Source organism: Ambystoma mexicanum, chromosome 1p, assembly GCF_040938575.1.
Source record: "Ambystoma mexicanum isolate Mex_15411 chromosome 1p, UKY_AmexF1_1, whole genome shotgun sequence".
NCBI lineage: Eukaryota > Metazoa > Chordata > Amphibia > Caudata > Ambystomatidae > Ambystoma > Ambystoma mexicanum.
The window spans coordinates 160,303,029-160,319,887 of NC_090921.1; the positions used below are offsets into that span (position 1 = coordinate 160,303,029).

Genomic DNA, 16,859 nt, shown 5'->3' on the forward strand with positions numbered 1-16,859 from the left:
AAGAAAGTATCAAGGAGTTCAGACAAGGCAACAAGCGAGTCGAAATTAGTGGTCAATCTTTCGAGAAGATCTTTATCAAGTCAAGAAGTGCGTACACTAGAGAAAGGTCTTAAATTCGTGCCTACCCATAGTACCAACAGATTCCAGACTAAGGTTGAACTATACAAACTGACCCGAAAATTGAAACTGAAAACCTATTTCGCAGAGACGGCAAATGCACCTGTACCTGAGCAAGAGAGTGAATACCTAGAGTTCAAGCCTAAGAGTACATTTTGTGCACCTGTTCATATACCAGCGATAGACATCTTTGAGAAAATGGTGCTGAAAGATCTATCTCAAATCCAATTCAAGAACCCGAGTAAATACAACTTGAATCGAGGGGAGTTATCCCAAATCAAAAGTTTGTTCACTGATGACTCAATTACAATCAGACCGGCAGATAAGAGCGGTGCCATAGTGATACAGAACATTGAAGATTATCCCAATGAATGTCTCGGGCAACTAGCGGATGTAAATACATACGAGGTATTGACACATGATCCCACGCTAGAAATAAGGAAGGAACTTGAATTACTTTTAGATGAAGCATTGGAGAACGAATGGATCACGGAAAAAACTAGGTTATACTTATTTACAGCACACCCTAGAATGCCTCACCTCTACACCTTGCCAAAAATACACAAAAGGTTGGATAAACCTCCAGGAAGACCCATAGTGGCAGCAAAAGAGAGTATTCTACAACCGTTGGGGACATACATAGACTTCTTTTTGCAAACCATCATACAAAGAACTCCGACCTTTGTGAAAGACACCACCCATTTCCTACAAATGCTCAATCTGATACAACTAGAAGAACAAGATATCCTTTTTACTATCGATGTAGTAAGTCTATACACAAGTATACCCCACAACCTAGGTCAAGAGGCAGTTCAAAATCTCCTACTTCAGACAGAACACATTGAAGCTAATAAAGAGTTCTTGATGCTGCTATTACAATTTATTGCCACGCATTCTTGCTTTGAATACGATCATAGATACTACAGACAGATATCCGGAACAGCAATGGGGGCGACAATGGCACCTGCTTATGCCAATTGCTTTATGTATGCGTTTGAAAGTCAAAATATTCTTGAAAATGAGAGATGGAAACCATATTAAAAACTTGGGTTCGATACATCGACGATGTTTTCGGGATCTGGTCGGGAAACGAGGATGAACTGAATGTGTTCTTAGGATACCTTAACAGTATAGACTCACGTCTTCAATTTACCCTTGAGATTGGTGATCCTAATATCCACCATCTAGATGTACAGTGATTAATGGGAACAAGATAAACACTACACTATACATGAAGAAAACAGATTGCAATAATCTGCTTCACCGTATGAGTTTTCACCCTCCCAATATGCTTCGCAATTTACCTTTTGGACAAATGCTGAGAATTAAAAGAATTGTTAGTAATATGGAAGATTGTGAAAGACAATTGGAACAGCTTAAGGAAAGGTTGAAAGAAAGAGGTTATCCGGAAACGGATTTAAAAAAAGCACGTGAAAAGACTGAAACATTGACGAGAGAACAATTGTTGACAAAAAGGAAAGAAAGGACCAGTCCAGAACTAGTCTTTATCACAACATACGCAATACAGAGCAACAACATCAAAGAAATAATCTGCAATAGGTGGAATGTTTTGACAAGTGATTTTCGGATTAAAGATCTGTTCCCACAACCACCAGTGTTTGCTTACAAAAGAAGTAATAACTTACGGAATATGTTAGTGAATACAAGAAGTAAGGACTCCAGTAGAAGACCAGATAAACTTCCGGCACCTACCCATGCATGAGTTGCAGCAACTGTAACAACGTAATGAAAGGTAACACCATAATGCATCCCAAAACTGGAGCTAAAATTAAACTGCGATATCATGCGACCTGTTTATCAGAGAATGTGGTCTACGCTATCAGATGTCCTTGCGGCGTCTACTACGTAGGAGAAACTGCGCGCAAAGTACGCATAAGGATCAACGAACATAAGTCATGCATCCGGAACAGTAATATGACCTCAGCCATAGCGAGACATTTTAAAGCTAATGGACACTCTTTCGCAACTAAGATTTGCAGTACTGAAGGTACTGTCCACCAAGAAATATAATAGACATGAAAAAATGGAGAGCACAGCAAGAGGCATTTTGGATAGACAAATTGGACGCACTAGCTCCCGATGGGATCAACGAGGAGCTAGATTTGAGCTGCTTCTTATGAAATTGCTTTCTTTTCAAATATTAATGGTCATGTTGTTGATGAAAAAGTTTCCTTTTTGGATATGCTTTTTATGAAGAAGTTTCCTTTTGAATGTGTGTGATCATGTTTTCCATCCTGCAGGTACTCCACGTCCAGGTTAATACGCCAGATTATGGGACATCTATGTTAGACTGCTATCTCATTATTATTATATATTTTTTTGAGAAATTTATATCTATCCGCTTTTTATAATTTTTTAATTAAGGGGATGTTAGATTGGCCACAAGGTATTAATCGATCAGCAGACACGAAGGTCACTCGAGACATCATAATATGAATCTGGCACATCACTAGAAAAATAGAAAGGGATTTTATCTCTGCACATTATTATTATTTTTTCTATTTACCCGATTGATATTGAGGCAGTAATTGCCCATTGGGTTTTAATAGAAATGTATTATGGGAGATTGTGCTCTCTAGATACAGACCAAAGGCTCCCCTTGCCAAACTAGTATTCCATGCTAGTATTTAACTGAGGGGTCATTTGAGTGATTTAGGCAAAGCACCTTTTTGATGTATATTTTCCGTTCGTGTTATTACAGCCACTTCGATAAGCATTAGATCTACATCTGTAGCACTTTAGGAGAGTTCCCACATGTATATTTAGTTTGGGTTTCCCCAGCCAGTGGGACTTACGCATTAAGTGTACCTTGACTCTCTGCATCGTGGCCATGCATCAGAGAGACACGCTTTCCACACTCACCCTTTCCATGTTTTACATTCTTTTTCCACTCGGTAAGTTTTTCTCGCCGCCTGCTGATGTGGACAGCAGGATAGCATCTCACAATACGGACTAGCATTGATAGAGATGTCGTCTTACCGTTTATCTTCCTTCGTCCCACTAAGGCAGAGGTCTTCAAACTGTGGGGCGCGCCCCCCCAGGGGGGCGTGGCCGCATCCCAGGGGGGGCACCAGCGCTCAGCATGAAATGTAAAAAAAAACTTTTTTTTTTCTTTTTTTAGACTGGAGGAAATGGGAAGGGGCAGCTCACATGGTCAGACTGGACCATAAAGGCACCAATGAAAAAATGGCCAGCAGTTGCAAATGGATATTCAGTCCTTTAGTCACATACTGTTTGAATAGTACCCAAGGGGTTGTTTTTTGTTCAAATGTAAACCAATGGTGATATTTAAAGAATATTTATCCAGCAACAATGGTCAAAACTAATAGCTGCATAGTGAAGTAACTCCTGAACTGGCCCACATTGGCCAAAAAAGTGGCCCATTGTGACTGGCCTACACTAGCATTTTGCATTTTTGGTACGGTCATCGCCCTATTGCCCTATGGCCAGTCCAAGCCTGCCGGCTCATCCATAATGGGTGAGTGAGGGGGCGTCCACCCACTGGCCACTTCACCCATTATGGAGGAGCCAAGGAGCCAGCCCAGTGAAACACTGAGCACTCCCTCAGCTGCTTTTTCCAGCTGAGGGAGTGCTCCTGGGCTGGCTGAACTGTCAAAGGGAAACGCTGTTTGTCTTTGACAGTTCATTTCCCCAGCTGCACATGATCACTGAGCCATGCAACGCTGGGGGTGTTTTGCTTTGCCAGCCTTGCACAGCTCATTGGAAATGCTGGCTGGGGCACTGCATGTATGTATGTGCGAGGGGGTGCTCCTGCGCCTCCTCGCACATACGGGCAGAGCAACCTGAACCGGGCATTTTAGCAACCACGCGCAGGCCCATGCAGAAGGTACGTTTATGGCGATTTTATTTTTTATTTAAATGTGTATGGATGTTTGTATGCTTGTGTTATGGGACTGTGATGGGAGCAGGATGGGCGGCAGCACTGGGATAGTGGTGGGAGTAGGGTGGGGAGAGCCCAGGGTCTGTACTGGGAGTAGGGTGCGGTGACGGCACGCAAAAGTTCATAGCGATTTCTACATACTGTCCATCTGGCACTTGGGGGGGGGGGGTAGGGGGGGGGGCTCGTCCTGCCCAAACTTTGCTCAGGGGGGCCCCAGGCCAAAAAAGTTTGAAGACCATTGCACTAAGGGGTTTAGCTCACCCACGGAGTACATCATACGGGAATGAGAGTGTTAATTCATTATAGGAGATGTCGAACATTTTTTGCCGTGCAAGTACGGACTGATGACCAATTTTGCATTAGTTGAATTTTGGTTAGGGTTTTTCTCAATGTTACTCACTATTTGAATATTAGTCAAGTCCTGTTAACAGTGTAGATGCATGTGAGTCTTATAGTTACAATAATTGAGAGTGATGCAGACTTCTGCATCGATCACATTTAAATTAAACATTTTCAAGATGGCTGCCGCCATAGTCCGGGTTTTCCTCCACATGCAACTCGAACAGTATCCTAGGTAACGATACACAACAAGTATACGCTGTGTGAAACGCGCGTCCTCGCCGTTTCACAGAGTACAGAGGCATCTCTATGCAGCGCCAGGTAAGCCAGCGCCCTCACAGGAATAATAAGGGTTATGATTGTACTACAGAAAGGGTTTTTACACATCTTGTCCATTTACTCTAACAGATGTCATTCGGAAACCGGCTTTTTCCAGCTGAACCTAGCAATTTCAGCTAGCGAACACTAATCAACTCTGATTTTTGAGGGATCTAAGGTCAGTGTAAGCATATGGCTTGTTTGTTTACCCGGAGTTTTTATTTTGCAACTTAGTTACATTTTTCGACCTTTGTTTCTCTCTTTTTTGGCTCCTATTCCATTCCCAACATACTCATATACGTATGTATATTTTTATTCTATCACTAATCCTACACCTGTGGGTCACATGGTGGCACGTCTAATATGGGACACATTCTGATTTATTCCAACATTATGAAATGTCTATTGAACTTGTGTTCTGATTAATGATGTCTATATAATCTTGGCAAATCCTGGACTTTTTTTTAACATGACCTATTTTACTTAACAATTGTGGGTTAATTGTGGCGTGATTGTTAATTGATGTGTTTGTTCATGTTTTTGAATACATTACTAATGTTATATAGGCCCTGAAGAAGGATTTCACTCCGAAATGCATTGGCCGTCCCACTGAAGCATCTGCACAGCATTTATTTACTAAGTGCATAATAATTGAAATAAAACCTACCTACAGGGTAGACTAACAGTTCACTTGAGTATTTGTCATATCAGTAAGACCGATCCTACCATCTACTGAAAGACACCACTTTTTAGTGGGTATAGGGGTGCAGCCCACACCGCTGGCCAGACGGCCAAGGTCTTTGAACAGTGACTGGAAAATGCCTTTCCCATGCCTACATAAAAGCGAAAACGGTTGGCTTTGCCAATGCTTGTTATTATTTACACGCTTAGGAATTGTTCTTGCAAGATTGATTCACATGCAGTAAGCTACTTTATCTCACATCTTGAAAGTACTCCCTCTGATAGCACTATGATGCAGGTCCATGCGCACCATTAGAATTGCTCTCACCCGCTCGACTCATAACTAGAAAATTCCACCTGAGATATTTCTCTAAGTTAGTTACCTATGTTTTAGATCATAACTCAACCCACACTCTCACCTCCCATATCACTACGCTTACTCTCTTCTCTGCAGCATCTCTCAATTCGAGTGCATCTATACCCCTCAATCAATTTCGGCCTAGCTGCTCACATACAAACATTGACACCTCATCATTCTATGAAACGCAGCTATACCCAGTGACAAACCGGCCTAGCTGCACAACACATAAGCGTCCTACACAGGCCCAGCGCAGCCAGAACCCAGTCTTGGTGTCCACCCGCCAGACTGCACACATTCAACTGAAATCAATACCACCACACCTAATGCTAGGATGCAGCTGCCATCAGGCAGCTGCATCAGCTGCACACATAACTGGTGCTCCCAAGCACCCTGCAACGTCTTATTCTCTCAACTGGCCTGGACTACGGTCCCCGAGCACGTTCAGCCTACCAGCGCTTTGAGATCATACAATGATATATAGAGCGCTATATAAATGCCAAATAACATAACATTATTTTTGCTCCAGCATACTGCCAGGAACTGAGAGCCGAGGGAAGCTCAAGAGCCAGAAAGAGAAATTGTAATGTCTAGAGAGAAAGCAGGGAAAGAACAAAGAAGGGGAATAGGTGTGGGGAAGGAAGAACATGTAAAAGTGAAGGAAAAAGCAAGAAAACAAAACAAAGACGAATGAAAAAGTGTGAAACGTGATTGGGAGTGAAGAGGCAAAAGAGCCAGAGAGCCAGATGATGGGGAAGTCATTACAACAGAGATGGAAATGAGAAGTTTGGAGAAGAAAGCAAAGGATGGGTCGAGGGCATCTTAAAAGGACGAGAATATAGTAGGAGTGGGGGGAAAGGGTGTGAACGGAGAGCTAGAAGCTCAAAGAGAATAAGGGGGAACTGGAAGGGTGAGGAGGGAGAGACTGTAGCAAGGCGGGGACAGGCGAGATTTAAAAATGCAAACCTCAAACACGCAAGCGAAGAAGAGGAGCGACTGATGTGCGATGGGGGCAGAGGTTTAGGGGAGGGAGAGAATGTGAGCTAGAGGTGAAGTGCAGCCCGGGAGATCGGGCAGGTTAAGAACGGGTGAAGGAACGTTTGGAGTAACAGGGTGTGGTGCTGCGGCTCAGGCTTGAGGTGCATTGGCAGAGCTGGCATAGTAGATGTTGTGGGCTGGGGTTGACGTGCACATGCACTGGGAAGCTAGTCAAACAGCGAGGTGCCGAAGTTGGGGTTCCTGTCATTCCTCTGGCCTATCTCTGGATCTGGATGCAAAGGCCCAGCACAGTGTGTGACTGTCCTCTGGCCTCTTCTGGCCAGCGGTGTACAGGCAGACTTCCTAAGGGGGCTTCTAGGCCTACCCAATAAGACCTATACGAACTCTGGAGATTGGGGTCAGCCGGACGTGCCCACCTCTGCCCCAAGCAGCCTGTCGCGGGGTCTCCTAATGGCGTAGGCCAGTCCTCTTGAGGCTTCTCCAATCCATGCTCTTGGCAGTGAAGGGTGGGGGAGAGCTCGTGAATTTGTAGTGCCCTGAGCTCTGTGTCTCGGCTGGCAAGGGGGTTGTGTGCAGAACGGATGTCTTGTGTGCCCCTGGTGCTAGAATGCATTCGCCTGGGCTGTGGGTGGTAAGTTGTAGAGGCGTGGAGTCAGGACAGGCACTTACGAAGCGGAGCGGCGCACCTTGCTGCTAGGAACGGATTGAGATATCACAGGTACTTCCATGCATGCAATTCCTGGACATAGTGCAGGCACCTCTCTGAAGTTACTCTTACTGTTACTAGGGTATTTATTGAGCGTGGAGTGCTTCAGGAAGCAATCGGGAGCATTACAAGGGATAGCTGGAAGGACACGGTGAGGGAAGCGCAGATGCTTAGGAATGCGAGGGTGGGCGAATGGGTAGCCAGGCATCATTAAGCAACCAGCGGAGTAGACCACCCTGTCTCAGGCTAGGTGGGGAGTGCAGGGGGTGTCCCCCCAGGTTATGCAATTATGGAATCGTCTCCCACCTGATCTCCGACAAATTGACAGTCACACCCTATTTTGTAAACAAAAAAAAAGAAACTGAGAACGACTGTTCTAAATGGAGAGATGGTCTGGCTTTCTGATTTCTGTGTGATGTTTGGGTCGAGCACTGTGAACCCTATAGCACCTCTCGCGGCATAAAATAGAAATATAACATGGGTGTTCGGGAGGAGCAACTCCTTGTAGAGGGGTGCCTTCAACTCCTTCAATGGGGCGAGTCTGGGGCTGATAAATGCCAGCATTGTTTAAATGCACCCACACTTGTTACTTTATTTTGGAACGCCTTGTTTCAGTGTCGAGAGTGGGCAAAGGTGAGCTACGTCTAAATTGAAAGTTTTGATTGCTGCGGTTTTCTGGTCTTTGCCCCATAAGGCTGTGGATCACACGCGCCCGCTCGTTACCCCCGGTGCTGCACCTGTCGGTCCGCATGTGGGTCGTACAGCGCTTTCTTTGCCTTTACCATCGACAGACCGAGTTAGTGGTGTCACTGACTTTGTCTGATTGGCTCCCATAACTGTCCCACCCCATCTTACCCTCCCTTTAAACCTCTTCTGAACCCTGTGCATCATAGTATGATGTTCCTGCTGCCACCTGTCACTAGTAACCCCTGCCACCCTCTCCCTCCTTCTCCATCAGAACCAAAAATCAGACAAGTCCTGGCTCTTGTGCACCAAGACCTTCACGAGCCTGCCGCGGTGGCGAGCATCTGCCACTTGGCTAGTACGGTGGTGACACTGATGCCAATTCCCAGCAACATCAGCCCAGCATGTGGCGGCGAAGCCCTGGCAATGGCAGCTGTACGGCACCGTAAGAAAACTGGAAAGATCATCAAGCAGGTAATGTATAAGACAGGGGTTCAGAGGGAGCAGGCTGTGCGGGGCAGGGGGGGGGGGGGGTGTTCAGCTGAGTACTGCTCTTGCAAGCGGGTTCAGTTCATGTTTGGGGGCTCGGGCCACAAGGTCAGCGCGTGATGACCATCCGTGCCAATATGCCCTGATCCATTTCCGTCCTACTGATCTGTAGTCGTAGATTTCCCCATTATAATCCCAATACAATAATGCAGGGTTAAAGCAGGACTGGACTACCATCCCCAGAATGCAATGGGGCACGTTTGGCATTAATGTTGATAAGTCCCTCGATGAAAAACTGTTTTGTAATTTGTCCTAATTGTCCTTCTTTCAGGATCTGTGTTTTGCTGTTCTTGAGGGATTTACCCTGAAAACTGTGCAACATTTAGCACCCCAATCAGAGAAGGCCCTGGAGGCTGCTGCAGAGGTATGCCCTCATAGGAAACCCCTTAGGAGACTGTAGCGTCCCCGTAGAGTGCTCTGTGGCTCTCCTGCTAGGTTTGCAGCTTATAAATCACACTCATACACGCAAGAGCGAGAATCGCTTGGGGACACAGGATGTCTAACCCTTCACACCTAGAATCTGATGAGCTCAGAGCACTGGCCTTGAAATGAATGGCATTGCATCCCAGATCCACACAATTCCGCAACACCAAGGCTCGTTTCCAAAACATATATCGGCTAATTAAACCAGCAAATAGTTAATGGTAATAAGCCGCATACATCACCAGACATTAGGTGCATTAAGTATGAGGCGTGGGCCATTTAGGAGGTTGGTGGGATTTAAAGCACAATCTTTGCCTTCAGCAACAGCAGTAACTCTATTTGAGGTGTTCACGGTTGGGGATCAGGCGTGAGAGGTTACGGGCGTCCAGAACCCAAGGGGAAAATAACTTTAGTGAGAATACACGAGCAACAGACTTTACTGCTGTAAAGTATGAGAAAAGTAATTGCCCATCAGTAGGGCAGATGACGAGGTGTGGTGCTACCAAGGAAGAACACTCCAGGAAGTAGCATATCTTCACCTTTAGCGCGGGGCGGCTGTCTTCTGGGGCTTAACACCCGGATACAGAGTGCCAAATCGGTCCCTTTCAGGGTTGGGTGGCCTAAGTAGGTGCAAGAGGGGTACTGAGCGATTATGGAAAAGCGTAAGCTAGTGCTCTTTATCCTTGGGTGAGGAGACGGGAGCTGTACAAAGTGAATACAAATATATAACAAAATAGGCGTGCCAGCGCTAGCACTGTATTACCACAACGCAGGGGGCGATTAGACTGTGTTTGACCCAGCTTTAGTGCCAAGGTTGCTCTATTGCTGGCTAATGGGGGTGAATACCAATCAAAGATCCCAGCTGCGTCTGATGTCTTGAATCAGTGACGTCGACACCCTACCCCTCCACATGTCTCCCACCTGATACATGGCCTCTCTTTTGGTGTTTCCCACAGGTGGATCCAGCTGCCAACCTGACGTTTAACCTCCACTTGTCAGACGCGGCGCGCCAGGCCAAGGAGCGCCTCTCATTGCCCTATGTCTTCAGCACAGAAAAGTGAGTATGAAGTCCAGCATTTTGTCCTAGGGTCTCATATTGTTTGGCATGCCATTATAGCACAGCCAACACAGGCTCGCTAATCTTCTCATAGGAGTGGTCAGACATTCACCCAACAGCATGTATATATCCTCGCCCCGATCTTTTCTGTTCCTGGAAAATCAGTCCCTGGTGTGAGGAGGCCAGAATGCTTGTCAAAGCAACAGCTCTGCCCAAGGGACTTCCAGTACCTTCCTGCTTCAGCCACTTCTCTCCATTGCAGGGAGGCAAGCAAGTGGCACTCTGTTCCTGGTATTAGTATGCTACCAGCATATCCGGTTGCCCAACCGCTTACCACCCGCCCCTCCTGCAGGTGGCTTGCTTGTCCGAGACTTCTATGCTGAAGTTCTTTGGGTTTAATAAAAGCCGCTTTATCAGGCAGCAAATGGGTCTGTGTTACCCACTACATTCTGCCTCTAGTGTCTGCACCCTACTCATTGACTGCTTCACCTGCCCCTCCCAATATGTTACAAGGGGTAACACCAGGAACTCCAAGGCAAACCTCTAGAGAAACAGGCAACCACGATCAACCTTGCACAAAATGGGCTCTCCTTACATTTTGAGTCCTGTTCAATATGGGCCTTTCATGATGGGCGAGGGTCCTCCCCATTCATGCGCCTTGGCTGGCTTCTTGCAGCAAGCCTTCTATGGTTCTCCTGTGTGTGAGCTGTCAGGAAATGGGGAGCGGTTATCTGTCCCTAATCCACATTCCTGTAGAGACATTGCTGTTGCTGGGCGGATTCTGGGGGGCTGGCTGTCACTAGTGAACAGCCATCGCCAAGTTTGAATGTTGCAAGCTTCCTTATTGGAAGGGTGGTGTGACCCCCCCGCCCAGCCTAAATTCTGGATAAAAGGAGGGGAGCTGGACCCAGAAACCGAGTCGACCACTAGAGTTGAACAGATGCAAAGAAGACGACGACCAAGAGATGCCAGAAGACTGCTGCAGAAACCAGCATTTGCTCAGCCTCATTTCTTGCATTGCTAATCTTGACCTTATGTTCAGCAGGCAAGCCCTCTGCGAGGTGCCTTCCTCCCACTGACTGGTGGGCACGACCAGTCAGCTGTCCTGCTTAAGCTTCATTGCTGTTTTCAGCCGTGGGAGCGTGCATCTTTGCATTTTCTCTTCAGGTCCCTGGTCCAGCCTTGCTCTGCTGCAAGGACTACTATTCGCCCCAACAGCTGGAACTCTTCATGTGCATCTTTTGGACACTGGTGTGATGCTAGAAAGCTGCTCTGCTGACCTTCACCAAAGAGGAGCCTGTCAGGAGCCTGAAGTCCAACCGCCAGCTGCTCGGTGCCTCCCGATCATGTCCGGGTCCAATGCAAGACATGCATCGGTAAAGTTGTCTGTGAGGGTCTGTTCTTCACCGTGAAGCAAGTCTGCTGTCCCCCCCAACCCCCTACCGTCGAAAGTTTCCACTGGAACCAAAGACAACTGGTGGTGATTGCCCTTGAACCCGCCACCAGACCACCCTGACGACAGTGAGGCAAATGTTCCCCAGTGATTTACGGTCACTTGGGACCGTTTCCATCTTTCCAGTGGGTTGGAGGCCCAACATCCCTTCGATATCTTTAACTCTGCCCAACATATCCTCCCACCCCCCATAAGGTTTGCACAGGTCAGTGGTGTCCGGGTCTGTACCTCTGGGGTGGCGTCCACTTGGACCTCAGAGGTGGTAGCTGCTCCCAGAACTCTAGTGTCTGATTTGAGTCGCTCTACTCCCCTTTTCAGCAACTGCTTTTGTCTTCCACTGACTGCCTTCTTTGTCTTGAACTCCCTAGCTGGGTGGCCTCTCCTGGACCTCCCTCCTTTGGACACTCAGGAACTTATCCTATGCCGCCTGAAGACTTCCAGAGAGTCTGTGTAGGCTAGGATTAGGTATATAGTGCTGGAGTACTTTATAAGTGGGCACTCAAAAAATCGGAGTAATCGGCATGAGTTTACTCAACTGTGTTCTTGCCCCCTCTCGCCATGATCATTGTATGGGTGAAAAGTTCACTCCCATAACACTTGTGGTAGGATTGAGCGTGTACTCCTGAATTCACTACTTACCTTTTATCTGCAAAGGTACTTCAAATATTTGTATTTGTATTTATTTATTTGTATAGCGCAAACAAGGCCCGGAGGCTACCGGGCGCATATCTTGAAAGCAATGGTTACATAAATTGCATACAGTGATTATATAACAGTCAATAAATATAGCATAGAAGTAGGCATAGGTAAGTAGTGCACCGATACATGGTTTGTCGAATAGTACATCCATACATAGGTTATTGCATCACGTTTTAGAATGTAGCTTGGGCATTGGTAGTGACTAGCCAACATTTGGCTCTGTGTTTGAATAGGTTGAAGGAGGGGAGGTTTCTGATAGTCAAGGGGACAGCGTTCCACAATTTGGCTGCCAGGACTGGGAAGCTAGATCCACCAGCTGTTTGGAGCTTGTATCTAGGTATCAGTAGGCTCTGGTTCAGGGTAGATCTAAGTGAGCGAGCTGGGGTGTAAAGCGTGAAACGTGTGAAGAGATAAGTGGGGGCCAGGTTATTCATGCATTTGTAGGTTAGGGCAAGCGATTTTAGTGAGATCCTTTGGGTGACTGACAACCAATGAAGGTTCTTCCTGGTATCCGAAATGTGTGCAGATCTGGGAATGTTGAGGGCTGCCCTGATGGCGTTATTTTGTATGATCTGGAGCTTGTCTAGGTTACCCTGATTAGTGCCCTGGTACAGTGCATTGCAGTAGTCCAGTTTGGACATGACCAGGGTCCTAGCAAGGGTAGTACAGTTGTGCGTGGAAAGAAAAGGACGACATGCTGTGATCAGCTTGCAGGTATAGGCGGCGGCGGCCGCAACTGCATTTGTTTGTCTGTGAAGGGAGAGGGTGGAATCGAGGTAGATTCCCAACGTTTTGGTATCTTTGGAGACTTTTATTAGATTTCCGTCAATGTTAAAGGAACTGAACATAGGGTTCAGCTTGTTTAGTCTTTGCTGAGTGCCTAGGATGAGGAGCTCTGTCTTGTCATCATTGAGACAGAGCTCATGTTGGGCCATCCATGTTTGAATGACATGGTAAACGTCATTTAAGGCTTTTGAATCTACTGTGTAATCACCCGTGATGGGGATGAGTATCTGGGTGTCATCAGCATAGTTTGTGTAGGTGACACCCAGATAGTCAAGCACATCAAATAAAGGTTTAGTAAATACATTATAGAGGGTAGGGGATACACACGAACCCTGGGGGACTCCGCAAGGGACTGGTGCGGGGTTAGCTGCGGAGGTGGGCGAGAATACCCTCATCTGTCTGTTATCCAAGAAGGATTGAATCCAGTTTGTGGCCATGTCGGAGAAGTGAGCTGCAGTTTTTAGGTGGTGACAGAGGATTTGGTGATTAACCAGATCGAAGCCAGCCGATAGGTCTAAGAGTAGTAAGAGGGCTAGTTTCCCTTTGTCTTTGAGATCCTCGATTTGGGTTTTTAGATCGAGGAGGGCAGTCTCCGTGCCGTGCTTCGGTCTGAAGCCGGATTGTCTCGTGCCTAATAGGTTGTTTGATTCCAGATAGTTCTGTATCTGGAGGTAGGCTGCTCTATCTAGGATTTTTAGCAGAAATGGGACCGTTGTGATGGGCCTGTAATTGGTTGGAACCTCTGGGTCTAAGGTGGGTTTTTTTAGGAGAGGAATGACCCAAGCATCCTTCAGGTTATTGGGGACCACTCCCGATTGAAAGGAAGCATTAATAAAAGTGGTGATAAAAGGGGCGAGGTCATGAGCCGAAGCCTTAATGATTGGGGCTGGACAAGCGTCCCCTTGGCAGTTCGAAGGTTTTAAGTTGCAAATGATTTTTTCAACCTCCAGAACGGAGAGCGGTGTGAAGCTGAACGGCACCGGGGAGTCAGGGGTAGTTATTTTAGGTGGCCTGGTATTGCTAAATATAGGGGTGTGGAGGGTATTTTGTTTGGCGTTGATTTTGGATTGCAAGGTGGATATTTTGTTAAGAAGGGCGTTTTGTATGTTGTTGCACCAGGTGCTGTCCTTGGTGCACGTGTCCGGGGCGGGTGAGGGAGATTCTAACTCTTTGAGGATTTTGAATAATTCTCTAGTGTTAGATTCTGCCTGGGATATTCGTGAATTGTATGTCTCCTTTTTGGCTTTTAGTATGGCCTCCTTATAATTAAGAGAGGTAATCAGAAGGGAGGCTTTATTAGTTGCGCTAGGGTGACTTTTCCAAAGGGCTTCGGCCTTGCGCTTTTCTTTGCGCAGAGCGTTGAGCTGCGGGATGAACCAGGAGTTCAGGTGGGACTGTTGTGTGGCTTTGCGGATCTTTAGTGGAGCTATGCTCTCAATGGCAATGGTCATTAGGCTGTTATAAGTGTCTACTAAGGCAGTAGGGTCCTTATCTTTGTGCTGTGCAGCAGGAGTGTTCAGACAAGGGAGGATGAGAGGAAGCAATTTCTCCCTGATGATATCTTTTTTGTTTCTGGTAGGTATAGCGGGGGCTATTGTAGGTGTGGGCTGGGGGTTGGTGGCTGGTAGGAGGAAGGTAATAACATGATGGTCGGACTAGGCGCAGGCATTGTTAGAAGTGACATTGGTGTTACAGTTGAGGTCGGCTAGCCAGTCGAGCGTTCTACCTTTGATGTGTGTGGGGTCACGAATGCGCTGCTGGAAGCCTAGGTTGGAGAGGGTGGTGTCTACTTCAGCGGCCATGTGGTCCTTGGGATCTGAGAGGCCTAGGTTGAGGTCGCCTAGTAGCAATATCTGAGAGTTGGGCTTAGTGTTAGTCGACAGGGTGGAGGCAACATCATCAATGAAAGAGCCAGTGGGCCTGGAGGTCTGTATATAAGGTGGAGTGTTGCTGTATTGGTAGGGGAGAGCGATAGTTTCACTGAGAGAGATTCTGCAGAACTAAGTTGTGTGTGGGGAGCAGCTCTCATAACGATTTTGTCACTATGTATAAAAGCGACGACTCCTCCTTTCGTCAAGTTGGAGTGGCGGTCGTTTCTAATAATGGTATAGCCCGTAGGTATGGATAGAGCGAGGAGTGGGCCAGAGGCATCATGTAACCAGGTTTCGGTAATAGCTAGGAAGTCAAGGTTCTGGACAGTGATGAGGTCTGCGATGTCTAGACTTAGCTACAAGTTGTGCAGTGGAACCCTTCAGACTTCCTACCCACCTCTCAGGTACGTACGTAGGACAGTGACTTCCCGAGAAGGCCTACTTACCTCATAGGGAAGGACTGCTAAAGAAGGGCAGCTGCCTTATGATTTATAAGACATGGTATATGTGTGTTGCATTTGTCTTTTCACTTGCTACAGTGTTCTTTGCTTTACTGGGTTCTTAGTGTACAGTGTAGGTAGTCTCACGTTGTGGCTAACAACTTGTGTGTATATTTCTGTGTATGTATATTTCTGTGTTTTGGTAATATATGTTTTTCTTAGATTTAACCGGTTTAGTGTTTTTTGTGCGTACTGAAATATTAGATAGTTTTATGCATGGTTAACTGTACTTATAACCCTCTCCCAAATCTCCTTAGGTCTGCCTTTAGTGCTCATTCTACCTTACTTTGAGTTTGACTAGACTAAGTGTCCAATACTGTGTTCACGGACTAGGTTGGCCTCTCAGAACCCTCCCACTGGGTTGGCTTTGTCAATCCACATGAACCATTTCCATTTCAGGCCGTTTAGGAGATTGAACTGGGATCGGCTGGACCGTTTCTCTGGTGCTCCTCCATGGAAGCAACAACATGCCAAAGGCTCCTTCCCCTCCTCGAAGGCCAAGCAAAGAGGTTTATCAGCAGATGACCCATGCCACTCCAGCAGGAGGACATGGGTCCCTCAGCCTGCCAGCCAAGAGGATGATCATCTGGAACTCCTGGGCCCTCTGTCATCTGTCTGGGATATCGCCTCCCTCTCTTCCCCCTCTCACATGCTCTCTTTACTGCTAGACTCAGGGATGGGGCTAGGAGAACTCTCCCTCAGGGGAAGGTCAAGGTTTCCATTCTCGCCTCTTCATAGTTGAGAAGGACCAGGCCTCATGCAGGCTAATCCTCCTTCTTTCCCACTGCAATTCTCCCCTCCCTTAAATAATCAAAATGGTAACACTGGAGCAGATAATGTCGCCTATACAACAGGCTGTCTGGCTTTATGTGGATGACACACAGGATGCTTGCCTACATATTCCAGTGCAGCCTCCTCACTGTGTCCAATTGTGGTTTGGAATGTGTCACTTAGTACTATCGGGGACAGGTTGTCATATACATAGGTCTTAGTGGTTGTGTGTCAGAAATTGGTTTTTTTCTTGAGCTGATTGACCTGTTCAGCCATCATGTCATTTGCACACACATCCACATAACTTTGTGTGACATTGGTTTTATTTTTTTTATTTTTATATTCGGTTTATTCAAACCTTTATACTTTACACAGACATATATCCATCAATATCAACATACATTCACATAGAACACACGGCAATGACAATTGCCAATATCAAAATTCTGAAGTATACAGACATGTTTGAGCAGTGGGAGGTGTACGCAGATATCTAAGTGGTAATACAGTTTTAGATGCAGTGGTTTACAGAGTTCACACATATATCTAAGCAGAAGGAAGTGTAGCCGGAAATTAGTGGTGCTACTCATTGTTCAGGAGCCAGCCGATAACATCTTTCCTGAAGA

At 46.5% G+C, this 16,859-nt stretch overlaps 1 protein-coding gene across 1 annotated transcript in view; it reads left to right on the forward strand.

The window, feature by feature from the left end:
* ELP5 (elongator acetyltransferase complex subunit 5) overlaps positions 1-16,859 on the forward strand; it is a 176,369-nt gene that overhangs the window by 152,881 nt on the left and 6,629 nt on the right. The window contains exons 5-7 of the mRNA XM_069645816.1: positions 8,399-8,598; positions 8,945-9,037; positions 10,053-10,153. Coding sequence (XP_069501917.1) covers positions 8,399-8,598; positions 8,945-9,037; positions 10,053-10,153 — 394 coding nt within the window. The remainder of the gene's footprint in view (positions 1-8,398; positions 8,599-8,944; positions 9,038-10,052; positions 10,154-16,859) is intronic.